General features: G+C 48.1%; 1 protein-coding gene across 3 annotated transcripts; it reads right to left on the reverse strand.

Moving 5' to 3' along the window:
* Positions 1–1,937: 1,937 nt before the first annotated feature.
* On the reverse strand, positions 1,938–9,217 carry Plekhf1 (pleckstrin homology and FYVE domain containing 1). 3 transcript variants are annotated; one of them, XM_087555195.1, is made up of 2 exons: positions 9,175–9,217; positions 1,938–3,406 (listed from the first exon to the last, which is right to left on the reverse strand). In XM_087555195.1, exon 2 carries the CDS (start codon positions 3,388–3,390, stop codon positions 2,551–2,553), a length of 840 nt encoding a protein of 279 aa, XP_087411321.1. In that variant the 5' UTR covers positions 3,391–3,406; positions 9,175–9,217; the 3' UTR covers positions 1,938–2,550.
* Between the last annotated feature and the right edge of the window lie 17,907 nt (positions 9,218–27,124).

A 27,124-nucleotide genomic window follows, 5' to 3' on the forward strand; every position in this document is an offset into this window, starting at 1 on the left:
TACTGGGAGTTCCCTCAGTATCTCAGTAGAAATGAGTCAGGGGTGGGAAGGAGGCCAGGGAAGCCTGCCCACCACTGCAGGCAGAAAGAGAGGATAGGCTTTCGATAGATTCCCCCTGGGGAATGCTAGGCTAGCTCTGGCCACACAGTTCCCATACCTGTCCACCTCTCCAGCCATCTGTCTACAAGTCAGAACAATGTTCAGACTGCTGTCTGTAGAAGCCTCTGTGGTTCTGGGGGGCTACTGTCCTTTGGACTCCAGCATGCTTCTCCAGGACACACAGACCCCTTCCTCTTTGGGGCCTCTATACTAGTCACTGCCAGTTCCTGGCATGCTGTTTCTCCACTGGCACCGTTCGCTCTCTCCACCCAGAGGATGGCTCTCTGCACCTGGTAACAACCTCAGCCCACCTCTAGCTTCCCTTCTCAACTTAGAGCTGAGCCAAGGACCTGACCATCTTAGTCACAGCCGTATCTCCGGCGTCTGGCGGGGAACAGAGGTCTCAGTAGCTTAGCATACATGGACTCCTATCCAAGGCTGCTGACCATCCGGGACCCTTGTGGTCTCCAACATCTTGGAGTTTAGGGAAGTAACATCCCTAGACTTAGGTCTGTGGGAGAGGGAGTCAGTCTGAGCTCTGGGGTGGGGGTGAGCCAGTTCCCATCTCTACTTCCCACAGTGCCACATGGCCCTCCACAAGCCTGCTCCAACCACTCAGGCTCCTGCCACCCTGTTTATTTTGTCTGGTGGCTAAGGACCACCTCTATACCCAGCTCAGCCTTTGACAGTCCCGTCTGTCCCCGGGAACTACTGCCTTTTATAACCTCAGGGTTTCCGGGAAAGGGGGTTCCAGGAGAGGGAGGTTGGTTCGTCAGTCCCCCTGGAAAGGTGGAAAGGATGAGGCTGCCTCGCTGGGCTTCTGAGAAGGTGCCAGTTCTAGCTTCAGGAAAGAACCTGCCTGGCCCTGTGCCCTCTGCCCCAACAGGAGGAGCAGCCTGAACTAGTTTGTGTGACCGACAGAGGCCACAGAGGCAAAGGGCTGCAAACAAACACTTCCCAGTCCTCTCTAGCCTGTCACTGCCAGTGCAGGAAGGGTCACAGGCAGCAAGCTCCTGGGCCCTCCATACTGAGATCCCCTCTAGCAGTCTTTGAAGGGTAACCACATGTCTGTCAACTGCAGACTCTGGGATTTGGAGAACCCTGATAACAGCGTTCACTATCCCACCTGATAACAGGGTTCACTATCCCACCTGATAACAGGGTTCACTATTCCACCTGATAACAGGGTTCACTATACCAGAAGGGGAGCTTTCCTGGTACCAAAGTCCCATGAGTGACCCCACTCTGTGCACTGGGTCTCCAAGAACAGCCAGATACTGGGCAAAGACTCATTCTCAAGACAGGCTTTTATATAGCCATTGCTCTAAGTCCTGAGATTACAAGCATGAACTCTCTCACACATAGCTTTACAGAAGGTTTCTGAAGGGCCCCAACATGAAAGGTTGGTGGCTTGCTCCCCAACTCCCAGGCACCATCTGCAGGGGCTGCGCTGACTACACAGAGGAGTCTTTTCATCCCAAAAGGATCAGGCTGAGCCAGACACTTTCCTATCTCCCACCCATTTAGATAGCCCGCAGCAGTAAGCAGGGTGCGCTGGTACACGCCTGTAATCAGCACGAGGGAGGCTGAGGGCAGAGGACCTCAAGTTTGTCTCAGTCCTAGTAGCAAGTCCTTGTCTCGGAAGGAAGGAAGGAAGGAAAGCAGGCAGGCAGGCTGTTATCAAAGCAAGAGTGTGAGCTTTGTTCTTGGGGAGCCAGCCACCTGGTGACATGAATGTCTCAGCATAGCCGTATCAGTGATGGTTATCCCCAGAGCCATGGTTTCTACCCTGGACTGAGCAGTGCCTGAAGCTAGGGTACTCTTAGCAACCAAACGGCTTGGTATTTCATTTTTGTTTATTGATAAATCAGTCTGGATAGGGTTTTTGTCCCTGAACCTAGAGTCCTAAGAGAAAACACTGATTCTACTGACCACAGACAGAGATGGGGACAGGACACACAGACACCAGACACTTGGTAGTGACAGGGCAGAGACCTCGATGGGCTGGCCTGGAGGGTACACACTGTACATCTGGGTCCAGCTTGGCACGACCCAGTGGCCAGGTGGTGGCGTCTGCATGGTAGATGTGCAGCCTCATGCCCTCCCGACAGCTGTACCTGTTAGGAGTTGGAGGTGGGAGTGGGGTCTGGAGCCCCAGCTTCAGAGTTGAAGTGGACCCCCCCCCAGTTCTGGTCTGGCCTTCCCTTTGCCCTTTTCAACTCCCAACTTAATGCTTGGGGCACACCTGGCCTGGTCTAACTCCAAGGGTTGCAGCTGTAGCTTGTGAAATGGAAAGGAAATTCTCTGAAAAGAATTAGAAGAGGGCCTAGGAGCTGCTGCCTAGCAGAAAGGCTCTAGTAATGGCTCTGGAACAGCCACCGGTCACATGCCCACTACCGTGGGCAAGGATCCCCGGCAGAGGGCTGGCTTGAGGCACTCTGCAGGTGAGGGTCAACTATGGAAGGCTGACCAGGAGACACCAGAAGCATAGAACTCCACCTGGGTGGGCCAGTCACCATCTCCACTGCCCTCTCTGTCCTCATCGGAGTCATCGTCATCGCCACTGGACGCACCACACATGGTGCCGCCTAGGTGGGTCAGCTGCCCCGGAGAGCCCCTGAACCTCTCCTTGGCCTCCTCCCTCCGCTTCTGGGCGGCCAGCTCTCGGTAGCAGAGGCTGCAGACACGAAGGGGCTTGGGGGAGAGACGTGGCAACAGGAAACGCTCCCTGGAACACTCAGCACAGACCACAAACCCGCATTTGCGGCAGTGGTGACGCCGGGTGAGCGCCGAGAAGCGTGTCTGCGTGCAGCGCATGCAGATGTCCGTGGCCTTGTCGGGGATCCAGGGCGCTGCGTGCTCCGTGGTGGGCTGGCGGCCTGTTGCCAGCAGCTGCCTCCGCACGCACTCTTCGATGTGGCTTATCCATTCCTGGCGCTCTGTGGTGGAGGCTGCCGAGACCACGAAGGACTTCTTGGCTGTCTTGATCATCCAGCGGTTCTTGGCCTGCAGGGTCTCCGGCAGTGGCTCCAGAGTTACCTCTTCCAGGGGGATGATATGCTGGCTGCGGTACTTGCGCTTGCTCAGCACAATGCTGCCATACACCAGGATGTCGTTGAAAAGGAAGAAGATGCGCGGCTTGGCCTTTTTGCGGCACTCCTTGGTCAGCACTCCCTCGCCTAGGAGCACACGGCCCGGCAGGGCCAGCGGTTGCCCCGATGCCCCAAAACAGTTCTCCACCGCTGCAATCCGTTGGCTGTTGATCTCTGTGTTTGCCAAGTGGTCCACCATCTTCTCAATAGCTAAGCTGTAGGAGGCAGGCAGGAAGGCCGTCAACGTGCCTGTGACGTCAGAACCACGCTGCCCCACCCCCACACACCAGCTCGCTCACCCACCAGACTAGACAAACCTATTATCCCACTGTGCTTCAGCAAAGCCCACCTAGGCTCCCAGGCACAGAGTGTTTCAAGGCTGACCTGACATGGAAGTGGAAAGAATTATTGGGGGATGGGAGACATGTGGAAGGAAGGTGGCAGTAGGAAGACAGCCATACGGAGGAGTTAACTCCAGGACGTAAGGTGCCCAGAGGCCCGTAGGACCCTTGGAAATAGAGCTCACCTCAGGCATGCACCAGGAGCAAGGAGGCTGCGATGGCGAACCTCCAGCTCCCATTGGTTGTTCTGGGACAGTCTGTAGTTGGAAGAGTGACGGTGTGCAAACTGAACCGTGTGTGTTGGAAAATATGAGTGTCTGGGATCCAAACAGAACACAGACTCTGCAGTCCCTCATTCGCCTGAGGTATCCAACAGTCCCGGTGGCGAAGACCGATATTGCCGCGAGTGTGCTACCTCCAAGTCAATGGTGATGCTATCTCATTACTCCTCGCACAAACCCAAGTGGGCTAGAAACCCCCCTGCGCACCGCCCCCAGCTCACAGGAGGAAAACAGACTCTAGGAGTTAGTTGGAGGGAATACAGATCGTACCACACCACCACCTCGGTGGAAGGTAAGTCCCGCTTGGGTTCTTTGCTGATGAACTGGGTAGTAAACCCTAGCACAGCACACACTAGCTAGGACACTTGTGCTGTCCCATCCCACCTTTCTACACCAAGCATACCCAGACCTGAAGAGTACACAGACGTGACCACTTCCTGGGCCAAGCCTTTAGACTTGGCATCTCCACTAAGCTTTACGAATGGACAGCCCCTCATACACCCATTAATCAGATAACTTCTTACAGTCAACACCAAACTCCATATTCCCCCGGCCTTCTCTTAGCTTTTTTTCCATCACAAGAAACATCATGGGTTGGGGATTTAGCTCAGTGGTAGAGCGCTTGCCTAGCAAGCGCAAGGCTCTGGGTTCGGTCCCCAGCTCCAAAAAAAGAAAAAAGAAACATCATTCATCCAGTGTCTCAAACTCTAAATCTAGTCTCCATCCTGGAATCTTCTCTTTCTTACACAACGAATTTCTCAGCATGGGACTCCACCACTGTACAGTAGTATGGTGCCATCTTGCCTCACCGGGAAAAGGCCATTCATGTTGGCCCTAGTCTGTGACCAGCTTAGCTCTGTTATCTTTCAGAAAGATTCTCCATTAACCTCATCTCAGGAAGCTCTTTCCAGTGAGCAAACTAGCCGGAGGTCAAATTTGGCCCACAGCCCATTTTTATAAAAAAAGTTTTATTGTAACATGGCGGTGCACATTCATGTACATGGTATGACTGAGCTAAGTGCTGACAGAAATCGAATGGCCATAAAACCTGAAATATTGACCACTCTGGACCATTGTAGAAAAGTTTACTGACTCCCTTCTGTAAGATGCCTCCTTGTTTTCTGGGTTTTTTTTTGGTTTTTTGTTTTTGTTTTTGTTTTTGTTTCCCTTTGTGACACTTATCAAGACTCAGGGCGCTGGAGAGATTGCTATTTGGATAAGAGCTTGCATAAAGATCTGAGCAGACCTTGAGACCCCACGTAAAAAGACAGGTGTGGTGGGGTGTCTGTATTCCACTGCTGGGAGGTAGAGATAGGATCCTTGAGGCTTGCTGGCTAGTTAGATAGCTGAATTTCTGAGTGCAGTTAAAAAAAAAAAGAGGTAGAGGGCCGGGCTGGAGAGATGGCTCAGCGGTTAAGAGCATTGACTGCTCTTCCAGAGGTCCTGAGTTCAAATCCCAGCAACCACATGGTGGCTCACAACCATCTGTAAAGGGATCTGATGCCCTCTTCTGGTGCGTCTGAAGACAGCTACAGTGTACTCGTATAATAAATAAATAAATCTTTAAGAGGTAGAGGGCCTATACTGTTTCCCCAGAGTTCAGTTCCCAGCTCCCAACTCCTAACTCCAGCTTCAGGGAATCCAGTGCCCTCTTCTGGATGCTGTGGGCAATTGCACTCAAACTTGCTTAGACCCACCCGTGCTGGCTAGTCTTCTGTCCACTTGAGTTATCTAAAAGGAGGGAAACTTAATAGCAAAAATCCCCCCATAAGATCCCGCTGCAAAACACTTTCTTAATTAGTGATGGACAGGGGAGGGCCCAGCCCATTGTGGGCGATGCTATACTTGGGCTGTTGGTCTCGGGTCTATAAAAAAAAAAAAAGCAGATCAAGTAGGCCAGGGGGAGCAAGCCAGGAAGCAGCACCCCTCCATGGCCTCTGTATCAGCTCCTGCCTTCTAGAGTCTTGCCCTGTTTGATTGAGTTCCTGTCCTGACTTCCTTCGATAATGAACAGCAATGTGGAAGTTAAGTAGAATAAACCCTTGCCAATTTGTTTTTTGGTCATGGCATCTCATTGTAGCAGCAGAAACTCTTAAGACACCACCCATACATATGTACTCATACGTACACACCCATACATACATATATACCCATAATTAAAAGTAAAATGAAAAAATTTAAAAACCAAGCTGGATAGCAAATGAGGAAGATACCAGACATCAATCTTTAGCCTCGACAGACACACACACACACACACACACACACACACACACACACACACACACACAGATATACACACAGACACACACACACTCACACAGACACATACAGACACACACACACACAGACACACACACACTCACACACACAGATTTCTAGGTCACCATACTGTGGTTCTGTACGTGAGGTTGCCTGTGGGAGTGTGGAGGTTGGGGTGGGGTGGGAAGGGAGGGGACAGTGAACCTTTTCAGTCCCGGCTCACTCTCTGCTTCAGGCCTAAGTGCTGCCCACACCACCTGACGTAACTATTTTTAGTTAGCTGATCTTGGCTTCAAACTTAGTTCTGCCACCCGATCATCAGTTCTTGGCTGAGGGACAACTGACAAACCCAAATGTGCCAGCATGCTACCCCCCAAGGCCACCAGGCACTGTGCTGGAGGCCAGTGTGGATAACATCTCACTGTTAAGTGGCTTAAGGGTGACAGAGTCACCTGACACTCTTAAGGAGGAGAGGGAAAGAATGAAAAACAGCGGTTTGGGTTGGAGCAGGGCCTCAGCACACTTAGTACCCACATCGGGTGGCTCACAACTGCCTGTTAACTCCAGGGGTCACACTGACACGTGAATAAAAATAATAAATCATCTTAAAAAACAAAAAACAAAAAACAAAAAGCCCAGGCTCTCCACTGAACCAACAGGAGAATGAATACCGGGTGGGCTGGAGTAAACACCTCTTAGGATGGGTGACAACTGAATGTCACTCTAGCAGAAAGCACATTGGAAAGTCCTTAGCAAAGACAGTCCAGTTCGTGCCAGAGTGGAAACGTGGGAAGAGTGTGTGCTGCTGCCGGGAATGTGAATTGTCACAGCTACAGGCTGGGGAGACGGCTCGGTGGCTCTCCATGCTCTTTCAGGGACCCAGGTTTCCGACACACATCAAGTGGCTCATAGCTGCCAGTAACTCCAGTTCCAAGGGAGCTGCATACGTGTGGTGCACAGATGTAGAGACATTTCATAAAATTAACAAATACATCTTGAGAAAAAGTGACATAGCTGTGAAGGGAGACAACCTGAAGACTCCTTAAAAAATTAAAAGTACGTTTACCGTGTATCTGCCTTTCCCACTCTGCGTCTATGGCCAAAGGGACTGGAAGGAATATCTATACACTCTTGTAGGTGTTTACTAAAGCCAAGAGGAAGAAGCAAACCAAATGCCCATCACCGAGGAACACACGACAGCCAAGGAGGAAAAGTGATCTACAACCAGAAACTAGAAATCCAGACCCAATAGGACCCACTGCCAGCCTTCCTAAACACAATCACAGTGAATTACAATCACATTCAGGCTAACACAATCTTAAAATGTATTTACTTTCTGGCCCCTAACACGTAAAATGCACAAGATGCCTTGTGCATGGATACGGCTGACCTCACGGGGCTCTGTCCTGATACAACCCCTCATTTTCTCTTGACCACTGCAGCACAACTCTTGTAAGAGGTCTGCGGCCCTGAACTCAGGAAGAAGGAATGAGGTACAGGGGTAAGAGGTGAGGTTACAGGGGCAGGGGCAGGGGCAGGGGCAGGGGCAGGGGCAGGGGCAGGGGCAGGGGCAGGGGCAGGGGCAGGGGCAGGGGCAGGGGCAGGGGCAGGGGCAGGCAGGGCCTGCCTTGCAGGTCCACAGGCGAGTGTGAGCATTTGAGTTATCACAAGGCTAGTAAGGGAGTGGCAAGGCACCACCCAATTGAGTCAGTGAGACTTTGTAGAGAACAGAATAAGGAAAATGAACCCTTAGGTGCCACTTTCTCCGCACCTACTGTTTGCTAGGCACAATGGTAAGCACAAAGCATGACTGAACTAACTCGCGTCCCCGAAAGCCCCTACACAGTCACCACCCTACAACCTCAGCGACTGGGCCCAGCTTCCAAATAAACTCTGAGCCGAGGAGGAAAAACTTTGGCCCAGGAGGCTATTCCTGTAATCAAGCGTCTGGGAAGATTAGATAGAGAAGGTTAGAGAGTACTAGGTCAATCTGGACTATACAGCGAGACCTTATTTCAAACAAACAAACAAACAAACAAACAAACAAAAAAAACCCAAAATCTTTTGGACAACAGGGCTCGGAGGGTAAGGATGTTTCTGGCCCCGCTCCATCCGGGGGAACTCACATGATGAAAAGGAGACAATGGCTTCTGAAAGGCATGCCCTATTAAACAAAACAACACGCACCCCCATCCCCTCCAATAAGAAAACCACGCCCAGGGTCAGAACTTAAAGCCCAAAGTGTGTAGTCTTTCCTACTGCCTGACTTTCACCGCATAACACACAGGAAGCCATCCCGCAGGCCACAATGCCAAGCCCCTCCTTCCTTGGCAGGACGGGGTTGGCCAGGTCCCAGTGCTCAGGCAACTAACTGGCCTAGCCACTCTAGGCAGCTCTGAAGGCTGACGTGGGCAGGACGCACAGCAAAAGACGCACTTCAGCTAACAAAAACTGCAAGGATCTTGACCTCAGCACTGATCGCCCCTCCTCTACCGCCTCTAACCCGCTGGAATCTGATATCAGATACCATGGCCTGCGCCCTCTCGGGCAAGAGCGCACGTTCCACGGTGAACTGCCAATTTTCTCCTGCTGAGGCCTGGGGACACTTCTCTACTGTGCTTCAGTTGTTCCCTAGGAGAGTCCAGGCCCTGTTCCATCCCAATAACTTCCTATATGACGAGTTGCAAACTCAAACTCTTCAGGGTCCCAAATCGGAGGCTATTAAGAACCTTCCCTCCCGACCCAAGGCGCCTCTGGCCAAGACATAGTTCCCGGAACATCATGGGGTAAGGTGAGGGTAGAGACTGCGGAGAACCCTTCCCGGACTCACAGCTCGCACACAACCCTGAGACTCAGTGGCCCTAGCGTTCCTGCGGAGAACCCTTCCCGGACTCACAGCTCGCACACAACCCTGAGACTCAGTGGCCCTAGCGTCCCAGCTGCCAACTCCTTCCCAAAGAGCCTTCACAAGTCAGCAGAGAGCACCCTCTGCTCCCGTGGAGCCCCGGATGCGGATTCCTGAGGCCACCTCTACCCGCAGCTGCAGACCTGGCAGGGTGGAGGGCAGAAGTGGAGCGCTCTCCCACCCCATAGCCTGCTTACCTCTCGTAGGAACCCCAGCGCCCGCACAGACGGTCCCCGAACTGGCGCCTGCCAACCCCCAAGCCGCCCACGTCTCCGGGTTCCAATTCCCTGGTCACACCCCTTCAAAGACCTCTGGACCAATTGGAGCCCTGGCACGCAGGCGGGGGCGGAGCCGGCCGAGTTCTCCAGAAATGTGCGCGGGCGTAGTTGAACCGCTGGACGGTAAACGGGTCAGCGCCGGTTGTGCGTGGGGACGCGGGGCTGATCCCTGGTTGGAGTCCGGTTCCTAGCTTTCCTGGTTGCCACACTCAAGACTGGGCGCGGGTCCGAGGGACGGTCTTTGAGGGAAGCAGGCATGACGGGGTGGTGGGCCCTCAGATGCCCCTGTTATCACGATGGTTATCTCTTTCCAGCAACAGTGGCACGCGTTTTATTAAAGACCTACAGAACTTTATAATTTTTTTCTAGTGGAAATGTCAGAAGCACATGGGAGGAAATGGTTGAGTTTAGTGGACCCCAGGTATTCATTGTGTGGCTCCAACGCGATCAGGTCAGGTACCCCGCCCTGGCTGCTGGTGACACTCAGAACTCAGTTCCAAAATTCCTTTCCTGTCTCACCTGCCCCCACTCAATCCTCATCCACTTCTGGTTCCTAAAAAACCACTGGGTTGGTTTCACTCCCACCCTTTGCCCTTTCCCTCTTTTGTCATTTCAGTGTCCCCTCCTCAGAGAATACAGTTCTCTACCACATTCATTTTTTATTGTCTTGTTATTGTTGTTATCCTTGGCTGGCCAGAAATTCTGTATGTAGACAAGGCTGTACCTGAACTCACAGAAGCCTTGCCTCTGGCTATAGAGCGCCGGGTTAATATTAATCTGTAGTGTAGGCTTGTGCTGCCAAACTGGTTCCATTGAAGAGAGACTAGCTCTGGTTAGCCTGGTGCCTGCTGGGCTAAGACCAAACAAGAGGAAGACAAAGGGTTTGGAAAGGGATGGTGTGGCCCTCCGGTGTTGGTGTTAGGGCAGACCCTTCCTTAAACTGTTCCTTAGTCCCTCCCATCCCCCACAGCCTTATCCCCATCAGCACTTACTGAACATTTCTTTTCGGCTTGAAGTTTGTTTAAACATTTACAAAATGCACTGCTGTGAACATTTCAGATGGAGAGAAGTCACATATAAATTGAGACTTTTAGTCCGCCCCACTCACCACCCACCCCAACCCCTGCCACCTTGCCCCATCGGTAGTGGGATTCAAACTCATGATCTCACACACTGGAGAAATGCCCCAATAATGAGATATATCTTCAGTCCGGATTTTAGCTTATCTTTAATTAGAAGATTTGGGGGTCTGGGTGGCATATGCCTGTGATCTCAGCACTTGGGAAGCTGAGGCAAGAGACTTGAGTTTGAGGGCAACCTGGGCTACATAAGGAGACCTTGTCTCAGTCAGTCAATCGAGGATTTGGAAATATTGGTCTATTTCTGTTGAGGTTCGGTCTTTTGCTTATACTGTAATGCTCAATTACAATATAACGACACAGCCTGGTTGCCTCCAGGGATTACTGAACATACCCTAATGGCTCTATGTAACCTTGCTGCCCCCCTAGCTGGACAGAAGGGAGATAGGCATGGTTTTGGGTTCCAGGGCTTAGGGTTGAAGGAAACCACCAGGAGAAGGAAAGAGGAAACAAAACAAAACAAAACAAAACAAAAAAAAAAAACAAAAAAACAAAACAAAACAAAAAAAAACAAAACAAAACGACATGGGATAAGAACCTAATTTCCATGTGGCCTGGCTAGTTGGAAGTAAGAGCAGCCCAGACGATACATGGCAAATTACATAACGGGATTATTGGCTGGGAAATAGTCACAATAGCATAGAGGATAGATACACGCCCAGCTCTTGTGCCGATTAAAGCTTATTATAAATATAAAGGTTGTATGTATCCTTTATTTGGGAATTAATGGTCAAAGCCAGGGTAGAAATTCTGGATTGGGATTAAAAATAGTCAACGACATATTTCTCCGCAACAAATCGCCCTCTTTAGATGGGGCTCATGTTCTACTCTCGGCCACAGACCCCCACCACTCTCTTAAGATTTGACTCTAGGCCCCTCCCACCCATGCATGCATCCCACTTGGATTTTTGGTTGGAGGGGTAGCCACACTCTCCACTGTCCAGTGGGAAAAGACCGGGTCTGACTCCCCTAGGCTAGGGTATAACTATCACTGGGCAAAGCCTCGCTCTGAGTTTCCACTGCATAGACTGGGCCACCCATCTTTAACAAGGAGGAACTTCTCAGGGAGAAATGGGGGTGATCAGGGTGAGGACAGTCCCTGTGAGGGCAGAGCAGTTTTGTTTATTTGTGCCAGCATCATCCAACACAGTACCTGGCAGGCAGCGGGGGTTGCCTGGAGGAGGGAGTCTAAAAGACCCGATGTGGATTTTGAAGTCAGGAAACTCCTCCAGGTTTGTTCCACTGGGGATTCAGGGCCGGGTGAGAACTGGGTACCCACTGTCTCTTAGCTCCAGCATCTTCTGCAGTTGCCTAGAAGGGTGGGGAATCCCCAGTAGCAGTTTAAGCAGGTCTTCTGCTAGTCACCCCTTCCCAGCGGGGGCTGGCTGTGGGTGGAGAGGCCCGAGTGGAGGGCTCCCTCCCTCCTCCTCCAAGGAAGAGAGCAAGCTCATGACTCAGGGAAAGGCAGAAGTTGAGTCAGCCAAGCCACAGCTATGGAAAGCATGAAGTTTCCTGGAGGCATCTTCTGCTTCCTTGGCTAAAAAAGTCCGTTCTGGGAAAAGCTGGTTTCCAGAATACAGGGACCAAGTCCAGACTACAGGCACCAAGGAATCCGGGAAGCCCCAAGATCACGAGGCCCAAGCTAATTTTCTAGTCTTTTGTTTTTTGTTTGTTTGTTTGTTTTGGCAAATCCCTATGTGAAAAAAAAAACACCTGGAAAATCATTGTCATGTTCATCAAGTTCGGTGGAATACCAAATCCTATGCGCCTAACACATCATTTCTTGTCTCTCCTTACTCTAAGCCAGCAATTTCCTGTGTTTACCTCAAGAAGCAGAGAGCTGGGGATGGGGAAGAACTGCCTCCCACGCTGAGGTCCTGGGTTCCATCGCAGGAAAAACTTGTAAAAGAGCCACCCACGAACATACGTAGGGGTAAAAGCAACAAAATCTCTCGGTCCTTGGAGAGCTGGAGAAGGGTCTTGGTGGTGGATCACTTCTGTGCAAGGCCCGAGGTTCCATCCCAGAACCACCCAAAAGACACTTAATAATTGGCAAATCTAAGTCGGGGGCTGGCAAACTTTCTGTATAAAGGACTAGGTAGTAAGTATTTGGGGTCTCAGACTTAGCAAAGGGGTCCCTGGGACCAGCACTACAGAGTGAGAGTGGCCGTGGAGAACGGAAACAAGCGCGAGTATGGACGCTGATATTTGGATTTACTCTAATTTTTACCGTGTTATGAAACATTCTTTTTTCTTTTGCATTTTTGTTCTGTGATGGTTTGTGAATGCTTGGCCCCGGGGAGCGGCACTAGTAGGAGGAGTGGCCTTGTAGGAGTAGGTGTATCATTGTGGGCGTGGGCTTAAGACCTTCATCATAGCTGACTTAGAGGTCAGTATTCTAGCAGCCTTCAGATGAAGATGTAGAACTCTCAGCTCCTCCTGCACCGTGCCTGCCTGGATGCTGCCAGGCTCCCGCTTTGATGATAATTGGACTGAACCTTTGAGTCTGTAAGCCAGCCCCAATTAAATGTTGTCCTTTATAAGGGTTGCCTTGGTCATGGTGTCTGTGCACAGCAGTAAAACCCTGTCTAAGTCACATTCTAACCATTAGCATTTTGCCTGAGCTCCGCCCCACAGTTACTCGGCAACAGTTAGGCGTGCCTGACTCACTATAAAAGGGACTGCTTGCCCCCTCCTCTCTCTCTTGCTCTTGCCTTTTTGCTCCCACTCTCCTCATTCCCATTCCCCATTCCCATTCTGTCCCCCGCTCCACATGCTCATGGTCTCTCTCTCTCTGTCTCTGTCTCTCTCTGTCTCTCTCTCTCTGTCTCTCTCTCTCTGTCTCTCTCTCTCTGTCTCTCTCTCTCTCTGTCTCTCTCTCTGTCTCTCTCTGTGTGTGTCTCTCTCTCTGTCTCTCTCTCTCTGTCTCTCTCTCTCTCTTTCTCTCTCTCTCTGCCTTTCTCTGTCCCTACCACCCTCTTAGTGTCCTCCCCTCCCTTGCCCTGAATAAACTCTATTCTATACTATACCTTCATGCGGTTGGTCCCTCAGGGGGAAGGGCGTGCCTCGGCCCGAGCTGAGGAATCCCTCCCCCCACACCTCACCACCCATCCACCAGAACACTTCCCCCTTCTCTTTATTTTTTTATCAACACATCACTAACCCCTTAAAAATGTGGAAGCTACTCTGAGCTCATGGATGTTGCTGTGGTGTTCCAATCCACTGGGGGGAAAACAGAGACTTAGTCTCAATTCAGATTTAAAGTAAATGAAGTTATTTTTACTGCTGGCAGAGGGACTGAAGCCTTAGAGCCAAAACAGCGTGCCTTGCAGAAGAGGGGTTCAGGTGAGGTTTTAAGGCAGAAAGGTGTACCTTGTAGCTATGCATGGAATCTACAGCTGGGCAGATATTTCTCACTTTCCTGCTAGATAGTAATAAAGAGACCATTTCATCCCTTTCCCTCAGTGACAAGCAGGTTTTACCAAGGTCAAGGCAGCTGTTAATATGTCTCATGTGCAGGCCTCTAGGGTCTCCCAGGCATTGCAGAGGGAAAGGAATTCCTGGCTACATAACGAGTTCCTCTCATCATAATGGGGTTCTGTGTAACTTACCCAGGTCTGAGCTCTGATGGTCTAATGACTAGGGTAGGGCAGTTCATTTCTGGGCAGGCAAAACCACAAGCTGTCGGGTTAGGGCTTCCTGTCACGTCCCTATGTTATACGAAACAGGCTCCCATTGCTTGAGTTTTTAAGACTCTGGGTGAGTATAAAAAGTTCAGAGCAGGGGCTGGGGATTTAGCTCAGTGGTAGAGCACTTACCTAGCAAACGCAAGGTCCTGGGTTCGGTCCCCAGCTCCGAAAAAAAAAAAAAAACAAAACAAAAACAAAAACAAAAACAAAAAAAAACAAAAAAAAAAGTTCAGAGCAAAATGTTGGGAAAGCAGGGTTTTTGTTTGTTTGTTTTTAAAGTGTCTAAGGTGAGTCGTCAGATCTATAATCTCAACACTAGGAAGACTGAGGCAGGAGGACAGTACATTCTAGGTCAGCCTTGGCAACTTAGTTAAACTGTTTGAAATAAAACAAAACCGAGGGCTAGGGCATAAGTTAAGAGGATGAGGGGCATTTTTGGAACGATTTCAGCTGTGATGGTTGAGAGGAGGGAGTCTAGGATTGGAGATATGACTCAGCGAGTACTGCTCTTGCTAAGGACCAGAGTTTGGTTCCCAGCATTCTCTTCAGCATAGTTGCTGTTACTCCAGATCCAGGAGATCTAATACCCTCCTCTGGCTTCCCTCGGCACTCATACTCACACACTCCCTCCCTATATATGAACAGAAACAAAACAAAACAAAACAAACAAGGAGAATGAATTTCAAGAGAAGACCTCAAGAAAGGCAGTGCAATCCCAGGCTATGCTGACAGACCATGTCTTCACCCACCCAACCGGGAGGCTGCACGCTGTCCCTCGCCTTGCCTTTGTGAGGCAGAAACATTTATCTTTGTGTGTTCACCTGTGCGTACCTGGCTACTGTGCCCATCCTCCCAGGATTTCCCCTTGGGGCCTCAGTGAAACCAGAGAAGTAGAAAGAGAAATGAAAACAAGGAACGCTCTACAAAACCTGCTTCAGAAGAATGAAGGCAATGTCACAGGTAAATATAATCTCCAGAATGCCAGGCAGTGGACACGCCTAATTGCTCAGAATAAAACTGTGAGCATAGCATGCTCTGCAAAGGGCCACCTGGGTCACTCATTCAGCAGTCATGAAGCAGCCCTTTGTATCCCTGTCTGGCTTCTTAGGAAGATGAATGCGGCAGCCTCTGGCCTTGGGGAGTATGGTGGTTTGAATAAATGTAGCCCCCATAGTCTCAGAGTTGAATGCTTCTTCTGTATTTAGTGCAACCGCTTGGGAAGGATTAAGGTATGTAGGGAGGGTGTGTGTGTGACTGGAGGTATGCTCTGATGCTTAAAAAGCCCACACTATTGTCTGTCTGTCTGTCTGTCTGTCTGTCTGTCTGTCTGTCTTGTGGTTGTTTCCATGGGGAAGTTCCCCACTACTGCTCCAGTATCATGCTGGCCTGCCTGCTACCACGCTGCCTGCCCTAACTGGGATGGGCTCGAACCCTCTGGCATTATGAGCCGACAAATTATGTTTAAGGGGAGAACAGGAATTTTAGAGGCCATGGGCAAGAATGTGTGAGAGACAAAACAAAACAAAACCCAAAAAACAAACAAACAAAAACAAAAAACAAAAACCTAGCACACACTACAGAACAGTGGTTCTCAACCTGTGGGTCATGACCCTCATACCTCTTTCAAAGGGGTCACCTAAGACCATCAGAAAACACAGATACTTATGTTACAATTCATAGCAGTAGCAAAATTAAAGTTATGAAGTAGCAACAAGAACAATTTATGGTTCAGGGGTCACCACAACATGAGGAAGTTTACTAGTAGGTCACAGTGATAGGAAGGTTGAGAACCCCTGATACAGAAGAAAGAGGGCTAAGGGAAGAATGCAGCGGGAGGGCCGGCGAGATAGCTCGGTGGTGAAGAATATTTTCTTCCTTAGGACCAGAGTTCAGTTCTCAGCACCCGTATCAGGCAGCTAGCTCACAACGGCATGCAACTCAAGCTGCAGGAGATCCTGTACCCTCTTGGGCACCTGCACCCATAAAACAACAAAACAACAGGGATGGATGGTATCGTATCTTAAATTACTTCCTCAGCTTCTCATAACTCCTAGCACATTACTCAGTCTTTCCTTGGGGGGAGGTTTAGGCCGCACCAGTTGTTACAAGCAACCTTTGAGAGTGGCAACATGGTAACATGAATCACGGAAAAAGCAAGCAGGCCCTGCTGCTAGCCCTCCACTTTTAGGAATTTACCTTCGATATTCTTATTCTCGTGCAAAAGGATATAAACGTCTGTTAATTTAGAGCAACATTGTTTACACTAGACAGTGTGAAGCAATCCACCCATTCACCCATGGGGAGGGCAAACTGACTTCACGGCACGAGCACACACTAGGAAGAGCCTAATGCAGCAAAGTGTGTGGGGTGTGTGTGTGTGTGTGTGTGTGTGTGTGTGTGTGTGTGTGTCTATAAAATACTCCTGGGAGCTGGCAAGATGGCTCAGTGGGTAAAGGTTCTTGCTGCCCAGCCTGAGGACCTGAGTCTGATCCTTGGAACTCCCATGGTGGAAGGAGAGAATCAATTCTCACAAATTGTCTTCTAACCCCAAATGCACGTTGTGGCATGGATGCAACCCTGAAAAAGAAAATCAATAAATGCACTTTTTAAAGCTGTTTTGAGTGCTTGCCTCTGAAAGGACAAATGGGTGACTTGAACCTGTTAGAACAGCTACATTATTTTAAAAGATTTATTTATTATTTATGAGTACACTGTAGCCATCTTCAGACACACCAGAAAAGGGCATCAGATTACATTACAGATGGTTGTGAGCCACCATGTGGTTACTGGGAACTGAACTCAGGACCTCTGGAAGAGCAATCAGTCCTCTTAATCAAGCCATCTCTCCAGCCCCAAGCAGCTACATTTTATTGTGTGCTTTATGACATTGTTAGGTTGACTAGTCCCTTAGCACACAGAATGAGAGTAGCTCATGTAACCTAGGGGATAATGTGGATATGACAGGCTGTGGCTTTTCAAAATTACTTTGATATTTTATGTGTATGGGAGTTTCCCCAGCATGTCTGTCTCTCTGTGCATCATGTGTGTTCTTGGTGCCCTTTGAGGCCAGAAGAGGGTGTCAGATCCCCTGAAACTGCAATGTAGTTGCTGGGAACCAAACCTAGGTCATCTGGAAGAGCAGTGGGGAGTCTTAAGTGCTGACATCTCAATTGTCAACAACAACAATAACCAAAAAACAAAAGTGTGTGGCTTTTAAGGAGAGGTCACAAAAGTTCCCTTGGCTCTTGTCCTGCTCTCTTGACTCTGGGGGAAGAGAGCTTCTGAGTCATGACAATCCCAAGGAGTTTTACAGAGAGGCCCATTTGGGAGAAAAAGGGCTTCTTGCCAATAGCTGACATCCCTTGGCAGCTAAGTGAACTGGTTACTGTTCAGTTAGTTATAATATAACCTGGTTACCTGGGAAAGGGGAACACTGGCTAAAGAATTACCTCTATCAAATTGGCCTGTGACCATGTCTGTGACAAGTTCTTATGATTGATTGATATGGGAGGGTTCAGCTCACTGTGGGCAGCACTGCTGTTAGGCAGGTGGCCCTGGGTTGTATAAGACAGCTAGCTGAGAACGAGCCTGTGGGTAAGCCAAAAGCCAGCATTCCCCTGTGGGCTTATGTCCTTGCCCTGATTTCCCTCAGTGATGGGCTGTGAGCTGAAATAAACCCTTTCCTCATCTGAGTTGCTTTTGATCATGGTGTTCATCACAGCAACAGAAAAGCAAACTAGAACAGGCGCTTTGCAGGATGACAATCAGCTCTAGAAAGTTTTGGACGACCGTAGTCCAAATCAACAGCTCAGCAGGGATCATGTGAGAGAGACGAGACAAAACTAAGACACTAAGAACAGCTAAGCCACTCCCTGTTTCTGACACCCAGAACTGTGTGCTGTCATACATGTTCACTGGTCTCTGCCACTCAGTTCTGTAGCAAATTAACTCATCTAGCATCTATATTTTGAATATTGCGCTGGGTGGAGTAATGGCTCAGTGGTTAAGAGCACTGACTGCTCTTCCAGAGGTCCTGAGTTCGACTCCCAGCAACCACACAGTGGCTCACAACCATCTGTAATGGGATCTGATGCCCTCTTCTGGTGTGTCTGAAGACAGCTACAGTGTAGTCTTTTATATATATAAAATAAATAAATATATATTTTTAAAAAAGGACTCTCTATAAAGCCTACAAAGGGTTTGAAAATATAATTTAAAATCATTGTTTGCAAAGGAAAGCCTTTCAAAACAATCAAAGTTATGCTGGGCTTAATTTATCTAGGAAATCAATAATTTATTCACAATGTGAAAAAATTCATATTGAATATTGCATCTTTTGCTTTCGTTCATGCTTAGGTGCATCTAGTAATAATCCCAACATTAGCCCAGTGCACGTGACGACTGTGTGGGACTGGAACTTGAGGCTATTGCAGCTGACTAGAGGTGAAGAGCAGTTGAGACCCCACCATAGGAAGCAGGAGCCTAAGGAGGAGCTCCACTCAAGAACTGGGAGCTGTGGGAGAGGATGCTGACTTCTGTGTGTGTGTGTGTGTGTGTGTGTGTGTGTGTGTGTGTGTGTGTGTGTGCGTGTGTGTGTTAGGTGAACCTGTGCAGTAGATAGAATCATGGCTGAAGGCTTTAATTAGCTGCCTATAGACCTTACAGACCTTTTTCTTTTTGCTAGTGCATTGAATATTAGAAATCTGAACTGGGGGGTTGGGGATTTAGCTCAGTGATAGAGCGCTTGCCTAGCAAGCGCAAGGCCCTGGGTTCGGTCCCCAGCTCCGAAAAAAAGAAAAAGAAAAAAAAAAGAAATCTGAACTGGGCAATTAATTCACCAGAATAATTGCAACTATAATGTCAGCGATCCCAAGTGTCAGAGGCGTAGAGAGGAGTCATGCTCATAGATGTTGCTTCAGGAAGTGCACACAGGCACAAATACATTGTAAAAGCCGTTTGGTGGTATCCACTGAACTCACCTTCAGAAATTCTGCTGCTTAGAGAAAAGTTCAAAGGAGCTGAGAATGGGGCTGGAGAGAGGCCTCTCAGTGGTAAAGAGTACTGGGTGCTTTTCCAAAGGACCAAGGTTTGGTTCCCAGCATCCACAAGGTGACTCACAACTGTCTGTCAGTCCAGCTCCACGGGACCTTATGCCCTCTACTGGCCTTCACAGGCACCAGGTAAGCAAGTCGCAGATGCATACAAAACACCCATACACATAAAATAAAAATAAATACTATTCTATATGTCAGAACAGAAACTTGGGAGTCAACATTTTAAAAGTCATTTATAATAATATCAGATGAAATATTGGATAAGCCTAAGAGTAAAGTATATTCTAGATTTGCATCTTAAAAACCAGAAAACTCGGGTTGGGGATTTAGCTCAGCGGTAGAGCGCTTGCCTAGCAGGTGCAAGGCCCTGGGTTCGGTCCCCAGCTCCGAAAAATAGAAAAAAGAAAAAAGAAAAAAACATGATGTTTGTGCTGCACTTTATATGAAAGTTGGCTCTAAATGGATCTTTGAGTCATCTCTTGTAATTTGGCTTTTCAAATGCATTTTATTGCTCACTGATCTGAGTAGATGGATGGTTTTCTTACAGGACATTGGTTGCAGATTTACAACCTGGACAGATGGAAGTCATGGCCAATTCTAGTTCACCAGTATTAAATACATTTCAGCACTCGTGGGCAGAATCAATCGTGTACTGGCAGCATACAGAGGTATTGCCACATTGGTCTTACTCTTTAAGATAAGGACAGAAACACTTCAACTCTGAAAGCAACATATGTGAATTCTGGAATGTCTGACCACATCTGTCAAGTCAAATGCCTGGAGAAGTGGATGTCCATTCATCATGTAATGCTCAATTTGTGCAAAAAAATATGAACCTGGGAAAATATGTTATTTATCTATGTGTATATTTGTGTGAATGAATATATGCGTTCATTTTCGTGGCTATGCTGGAAGCCAGCAAGCTCTCCCTACTTTTCTATCTCTTTCTCCAACTTCCCTGCTGAGGTTATAGACAAGAGAGGGGTTCCTGGTGTGGGTTTGAATAGAATAGGCCCATAGGCTCATGTATTTGAATACTTGGTCACAGTTGGTGAAGAAACTGATTTTTAAAAGATTTGGAGGTGTGGAATTTTGGAGAAGGTGTGACACTGGGGGTGGGCTTTGAGATTTCAAAAGCCTATACCACTCCCAGTTAGCTCTCTGCCTCTGTGCCTATGGGTCAAGATGTAAGCCCTCAGTTACTGCTCCAGCACCACACACGCTTGCCTGCTGCTATGCTCCCTGCTATGATGGTAATGGACTCTTATCTCTGATCAAGCACTTTGTTCTATAAGCTGCCTGGGTCACAGTGCTTTGACATAGCAATAGAAACATAATTTAGGCGCCTGGTTTGTTACATGGGTGCAGGGATCCAAACTTTTGGATCTTGCAATTGCATGGCAAGTGTTCCTAACTACTGACCCATCTCTCCGGCCTCTTCTTGTCATCTCTAATGCCTCAAATAGTGGTAATGGAAAACACAGCTCTTGGTTCAAAAGGAAAGAGTAGTAGTTCGTTCTGAGTCAAAACTAGTGACCTTGGCCCGAAAGCACAGATTCAGGTTAGCCTGAAAGGCATATTCCCTAATGGAAGTGTCTATCTAAGTCATTTAATTCTGATTCAAGGCTGTAGACTCAGAGATAAACCATCACCTTAAACCTGAAGTCTCCTTAAATTCTAGGAACAAAACCTGACAAACCTGGGCAATTATCCACAAAAGAGAGGCTGCACCCCCCCCCCATCCATAACTCATCACCTCCCAGGATCCAGAACAATCCCCTGAAGGCTTGATAAGATGGTAGCAATCAGAAGATAAGGATTTGTCGGAATCTGGTAGAACCAGAACGCAAACAAGATTGACCAGGCCACACCCTCCTTGGACGGGATAACGATGTAGAGCTCTGCCCCAGTTCTTTCTGTGTGTAAGCCCAACGCTCACAGCAATACCCTGGAGATGGATGCCGCATTTTTGCACCTCTTTATTTGTTCTCCCCAATGCAGCCCTCTTGACTAAATCTCTTCTCTTTGCTTTTCAAATTTGCTTGTCTTTAACACTTTCCGCATGTACAAATTTATTGTATGTATGTTTGCACGTGTGTGTGTGTGTGTGTGTGTGTGTGTGAGAGAGAGAGAGAGAGAGAGAGAGAGAGAGAGAGAGAGAGAGAGAGAACGCCCATGTCATAGCCACATGTGGAGACGGAGACTGTGGACAACTTGCAGGAGTCAGCTTTCTCCTTCTACCACAGGGGTTCCAAGGATCATCCCAAGAGCTTCAAGGTCGATGGCGAGGACTTTGACGTGTTGTGGTTGTTTAGATGACATTAGATGACATATATCCTTCATAGGCTCCCGTGTTTGGACACTTTGTTTCAGTTGGTGGCCCTGTTTTGGGGAGACTATGACACTTTTAGGGGTAAGGCTTTGCAGAGAAAGTACATCGAGTTGGTGGGCCTTGAGGGTTTATTACCCTCCCCCTACTAGGTGGCCATCTCTGCCCGCTATGTGCAGCTGTGACCTTTCTGTCCCATGCTCCAGACACTGGCTGCCACTTCTCCTCTGCCTTTATGGCACTCTCCCTCTGGAACCAGAGGCCAAAATAAACTTTCTTCCTTTCTCTGTTTTTGGGTCATGGTCCTGCAGGATTCCATCCCTTCATAGAGACAGAGTTCTCGCCTGTCATCCAGTCTCTAGGCTTTAACATGTGACAGTCCCTACAAGCTAAGCCCAGCCATCTCTCCCCAGTAGGCCCTTTCAAGAGACAAGTAATAGCGAAACACAGGGAAAGGAGAATGCATTCAGCGTGACACACTGGGCGGAAAAACAGAAGTCCAGTGACTCCTGCACCCAGCTTCCAGGATTCCTGAAGTAAGACTGAGGTTTAAATAGAAGTGTGCAGACCTAAGTAGTCTGGTCAGGAATCCCACCTGCCATTGGCTCCTCATCACCTCATTTTCCATTCCTGCAAGGTGCTCTCACATGTGGTTGAAACTGAGTAAACCTCGTCTTAGGAGGCAAGTTCATCTTCCGGTTGGTCCAGCTTTGACCTTTCCTTCCTCCAAGATGACACTCTTGGGGAAGTTTGAATGACTTGCAAGATTTTGTTTCAATACCTGGTAGCCAAAGGGAGGAGCATCTATGGTTCTCTGGACCATCTTGGTCCCTCCCTGCCATGAGGACCACAACAGAGGTGTGGCTTCTTCAGAGTGCCTCAGTTTACACAGCTTGCACAGGCCTTCAGAGGTGTGTGTGTGTGTGTGTGCGTGTGCGTGTGTGTGCGAGCCTGTTTGTAAAACAGTTCGTTATGCTAGAATTTCAAATATACACCACCGTTCGTGTTAGGGTAGGAGTGTGGAGGTCATAGATGCACTAGAAACGTTCATTCTGACATCTTTCTAGGAAGAATAGAGAAAGGAAAAATGCATCAAAGCAGGCAGAGTTTTTCCTTCTTTGAAAGTCTCCCCTCACATGCAATAAAGTATTCAGTAAGTGCCTTGTATTCCCTCCTAGAGATGCCTTAACAACTTTCAGTGGGTCAGCACCTCCTGCTTTTCCAAAGCTATTGGAGGGAATTTGCCAGCCAAAGGTAGAGGAAGGGAGTCCCACCAAGTTTCCTTCCCCCAAACCTTAACAGACAGAACTCTAAATAAATACAGTGAAGCCAAGGAGTAAAGTCTAAGGCAAACAGTCAGCGAAGCCCTCCCCAAACAATACATTGGTCCCAAATAATATTCCTCCTTCCAAGCAATACAACCCTCTCTAAATCCCACACCAAAAATAAACAAACAAACCACAAGAAAGTGACAGAATGAAACACTAAATGGGCAGAGAAACTGTCACACAAAATCAAGGACAAAATAGCTGCCAAAAATCTGTCAAAGCTAGGTGTGGGGTTCATAATTTTTTTTAAATTAAATTTATTATTTATTCCCGCTACAACCCATTGTCAGCCCTTCCTCTCTTCCCAGAACCCCTTCACTCAAGTCCTTCCCCCTTTCCCTCTCCAGGTGTCTCCCCCTCAACTGCCATTCGTCAGGTTGCTCCAGGACTAGGCACATCCGCTCCCACTGAGGCCAGATGAGCTATCCATTTTGGAGCACAGGATCCACAGGCAGAGATGCAGGCAGAGAACTCAGGGACAGCCCTGCTCTAGTTGTTTGCGGGACCCACATGAAGACCAATATGCTCACCTGCTGTATGTGTGTTGCCGACCTAGGCCCAGCCCTCTTTGGTTGGTGATTTAGTCTCTGGGAGCTCCCAAGGGACTACGTTAGTTGACTCTGTTGGTCTTCCTGTGGAGTCCCTGTCCTCTTCGGGTCCCTCAAACCTCCCAGTTCTTCCGAAAGACTCCCTGAGCTCCATCTAATGTGGGGATGTGAGTCTCTGCATCTCTTTCCGTTGCCTGCTGGATGGAGCCTCTCAGAGGACAGTTATGCTAGGTTCCTGCCCACAAGCATAACAGAGTATCATCAACAGTATCGGGGTTGCTTCTTGCCTGTGAGATGGGTCTCAGTTTGGGGCAGTCATTGGTTGGCCATTACTTAGTCTTTGTCCCTGTACATCTTGTAGGCAGGACACATTTGGGGTCAAGGATTTGTGGGTGCATTGTTGTCTTTATCCCTCCACTAGGAGTCCTGCCAGGCAACGGGAAGTGACCAAGTGAGATTCCGTATCCCCCACTGCTAGAAGTCTCAATTAGAGTCACCTCTATAGACCCTCAGGAGTCTCTGCCCAATCCGGGTCTCTGGCATGGCCTAGAGATCGTTCCCCTTCCAGTGCCTATCTCCCTTCTCTCCCCCTTGCTCTCCTTACGTATGATCTCACCCCTCCTCCCTGTCCCTTCTCCCACCAGTTCCCTTCTTCCATCAACCTCTGACATCTATTTTGTTTTCCCTTCTGAGAAAGATTCAACCATCCTCCAGCCCTCCTTGTTACTTGACTTTTTTGGTGTGTTGATTATAGCAGGGTTATACATTGTGGCTAATATCCATTTGTGAATATATACCAGGCATGTCCTTTAGGGTTTGAGTTACCTCACTCAGGATGATATTTTCTAGCCCCATCCATTTTTTTCTGTGAAATTCATGATGACCTTGTTTTTAATGGCTGAGTAGTATTTCATTGCATAAACGAACCCCATTTTCCTTATCCGTTCTTCAGTTGAGGGACATATGGGTTTCATCAGTTCCTGGCTATTATGAATAAAGCTGCTATAATGGAGTGAGTGTCCTTGTGAAAAGTGGAGCATCTTTTGGGTATATACCCAGGAGTGGTTTAGCTGGGTCTTGAGGTAGAACTATTCCCAATCTTCTGAGAAGTCAACAAATTGATTACCAAAAGCAATCTATAGATTCCATGCCATCCCCCTCCAAACTCCAATGCAATTCTCTACAGATCTTGAAAGAATAATTCTCAACTTCATATGGAAAGACAAAAAACCCAGGATAGCTAAAAAGATCCTGAGCAATGGAGGGTCTTCTGGAGATGTCACCATCCCTACCTCAAGCTGTACTACGGAGCGATAGTAAGATAAACTGTGTGGTATTGTTATAAAGCAGACAAGTGGATCAATGGAATCAAATCAAAGACCTAGAAATAAACCCACATACCTACAGACAGTTGATTTTTGACAAAGAATCCAAAACCATATGATGGAAAAGGGAGAGTATCTTCAACAAACAGTGCACTTCTAACTACATGTACCCATGCAGAAGAATGCGGATAGTCCCACATTTATCACTCCGCACAAAACTCAAGTCCAAACGGATCAAAGACCTCAACTTAAAACCAGATACACTAAATCTAATAGAATAGAAAGTGATGAACAGCCATGAATGGGTGACAACTTTCTGAACAGAACACCAAAGTCTCAGGTGCTAAGGTCAAGAATTAATGATTGAGATCTGTCTTAGGGTTTTACCGCTGTGAACAGACACCATGACCAAGGCAACTCTTACAAGAAAGACATTTAATTGGGGCTGGCTTACAGGTTCAGAGGTTCAGTCCATAATCATCAAGGGAAGAACGTGGTAGCTTCCAGGCAGGCATGGTGTAGGAGGAGCTGAGAGTTCTACATCTTCATCTGAAGGCTGCTAGGAGAAGACTGACTTCCAGGCAGCTAGGATGAGGGTCTTAAAGCCCACATTCACAAGGCCACACCTTCTAATAGTGCCACTCCCTGGGCTGAGCATAGACAAACCATCACAGGATCTCATGAGAACTGAAAGGATTGCAAGGCAAAGGACATTGGGACAAAACGACAGCCTATAGACTGGGAAAGATCTTCGCTAAACACCATTTCTGAAGGACCCCAAACACTGCTCTGTAGATCTCGTGTAATTGCCCACAAAGGCACAGATCACCTCTTGTCTTTCTGAAGATGGACGTATGCAGGAAGAGCTTTCTTCCCTGGATCTATGTTTTGTTGTACCAAAACACTTCGATATGAAGGCTTATAGTCTTGAGGGTTGGAGGTAATGCTTACGTCTGCAATCTTTTGTTTTTGTTTTTAGTTTCACAAGCATTGCTTTTTCACCTGTGCGTGTGTCATATCCTCTAGAACTGGAGTTACAGACAGGTGTAAGCTACCCTGTGGGTCCTGGTAACTGAACTCGGGCCCTGTGAGATTTATTTAATTTTACTTTATGTGTTTGTTTTGCAAACACACACACGCACGCACACACACACACACACACACACACACACACACACACACACACACACCCCATGTGCATGTGTGGTGCCTGAGGAGGTCAAAAACAGGTGTCGGAAACCTTACAACTGAGGTTACCAATGGTCGTTAGCCACCCTGTGGATGATGGGAGAGTGGCCAGTACTCTTAATCACTTACTTTCTTAGACACCTTTTAGGGGTGTCTAAGAAATATTTTATTAATATTATATTTATTAAATATAAGTACATTGTAGATGTCTTCAAACACACCAGAAAGGGCATCTGATCTTATTACAGATGATTTTGAGCCACCATGTAGTTGCTGGGATTTGAACTCAAGACCTCAGGAAGAGCAGTCAGTGCTCTCAACCACGGAGCCATCTCTCCAGTCCCCTGATTTTTTTTTTTCTAAGACAGGGTTTCTTTGTAGCCTTGCCTACCCCTACCTTGCAAATGCTGAGATTAAAGGCATGCCCCTTCCCCTAAAGCCCAGCAGACAGTCTCCTTTTGAAAGGGATTTTTGATTTATTTAATTCATTGGTTGATTTGGTTTTCTTGACACAAGGTTTCACTATGTAAACTAGACTCAAGTTCATTATCCTCATGTCTTGTCTCAGGGCTGGGTTCAAAGCAGTGGGGGATGTGGATCCTGGCCACTTCCTGTAGCCAGGCAGGACTCCCAGTGGAAGAATAAGGGTAGCAACACCTGTTAGCTCATTAGCATTCCTTCTAGGCTCCTCCCACGCAGCAGTTACATAGCAACCGCCAGGCAGGCCTGGCTTGCTGTAAAAGTGACCTTCCTCTGCACCTGCTCTCTTCCTGAACTGGTCGTCATCCTTATTGGTTAATCCAAATTCAAGGTGGAGCCCAAGAAGCTGTCTGGTGTGCAGGGGTGCCAAAGAAAAAGTGTACTGGATCACAAAGGCTTTTAAACTCTACTTCTATTTATAAATGTGTGCCGGGTCTCTCCACATGTCAACAGATAAATAACATGGTTAAGGCGTAGCAAATGCTTAACCTGCCTCTTCTCCGCAACTGCTACTTCCGGCTCCCAACAGCGACGATTACCCTTTCACTCCAGAGTCCTTTTTAATTTTGTTACTTTGTTTTCTTCTGAGGCAGGGTCCTACTATGTAGCCTTGACTAGCCTGGGACTTCCTATGTAGAGCATATCCTGACCTTGAACTCAAAGAGATCTGCGGGTCTCTGACTCCTGAGTGCTGGGAGTTAAAAAAAAAAAGTGAGGTCTTCTGGTATCCATCCCTGTTTCTTCCCACCCCCACCCCAACCCCCTGCTTAGTTTGGGCTGCTCTAATTT

The sequence above is a fragment of the Rattus norvegicus genome, chromosome 1, assembly GCF_021556685.1.
Source record: "Rattus norvegicus strain SHRSP/BbbUtx chromosome 1, alternate assembly SHRSP_T2T, whole genome shotgun sequence".
Lineage (NCBI taxonomy): Eukaryota > Metazoa > Chordata > Mammalia > Rodentia > Muridae > Rattus > Rattus norvegicus.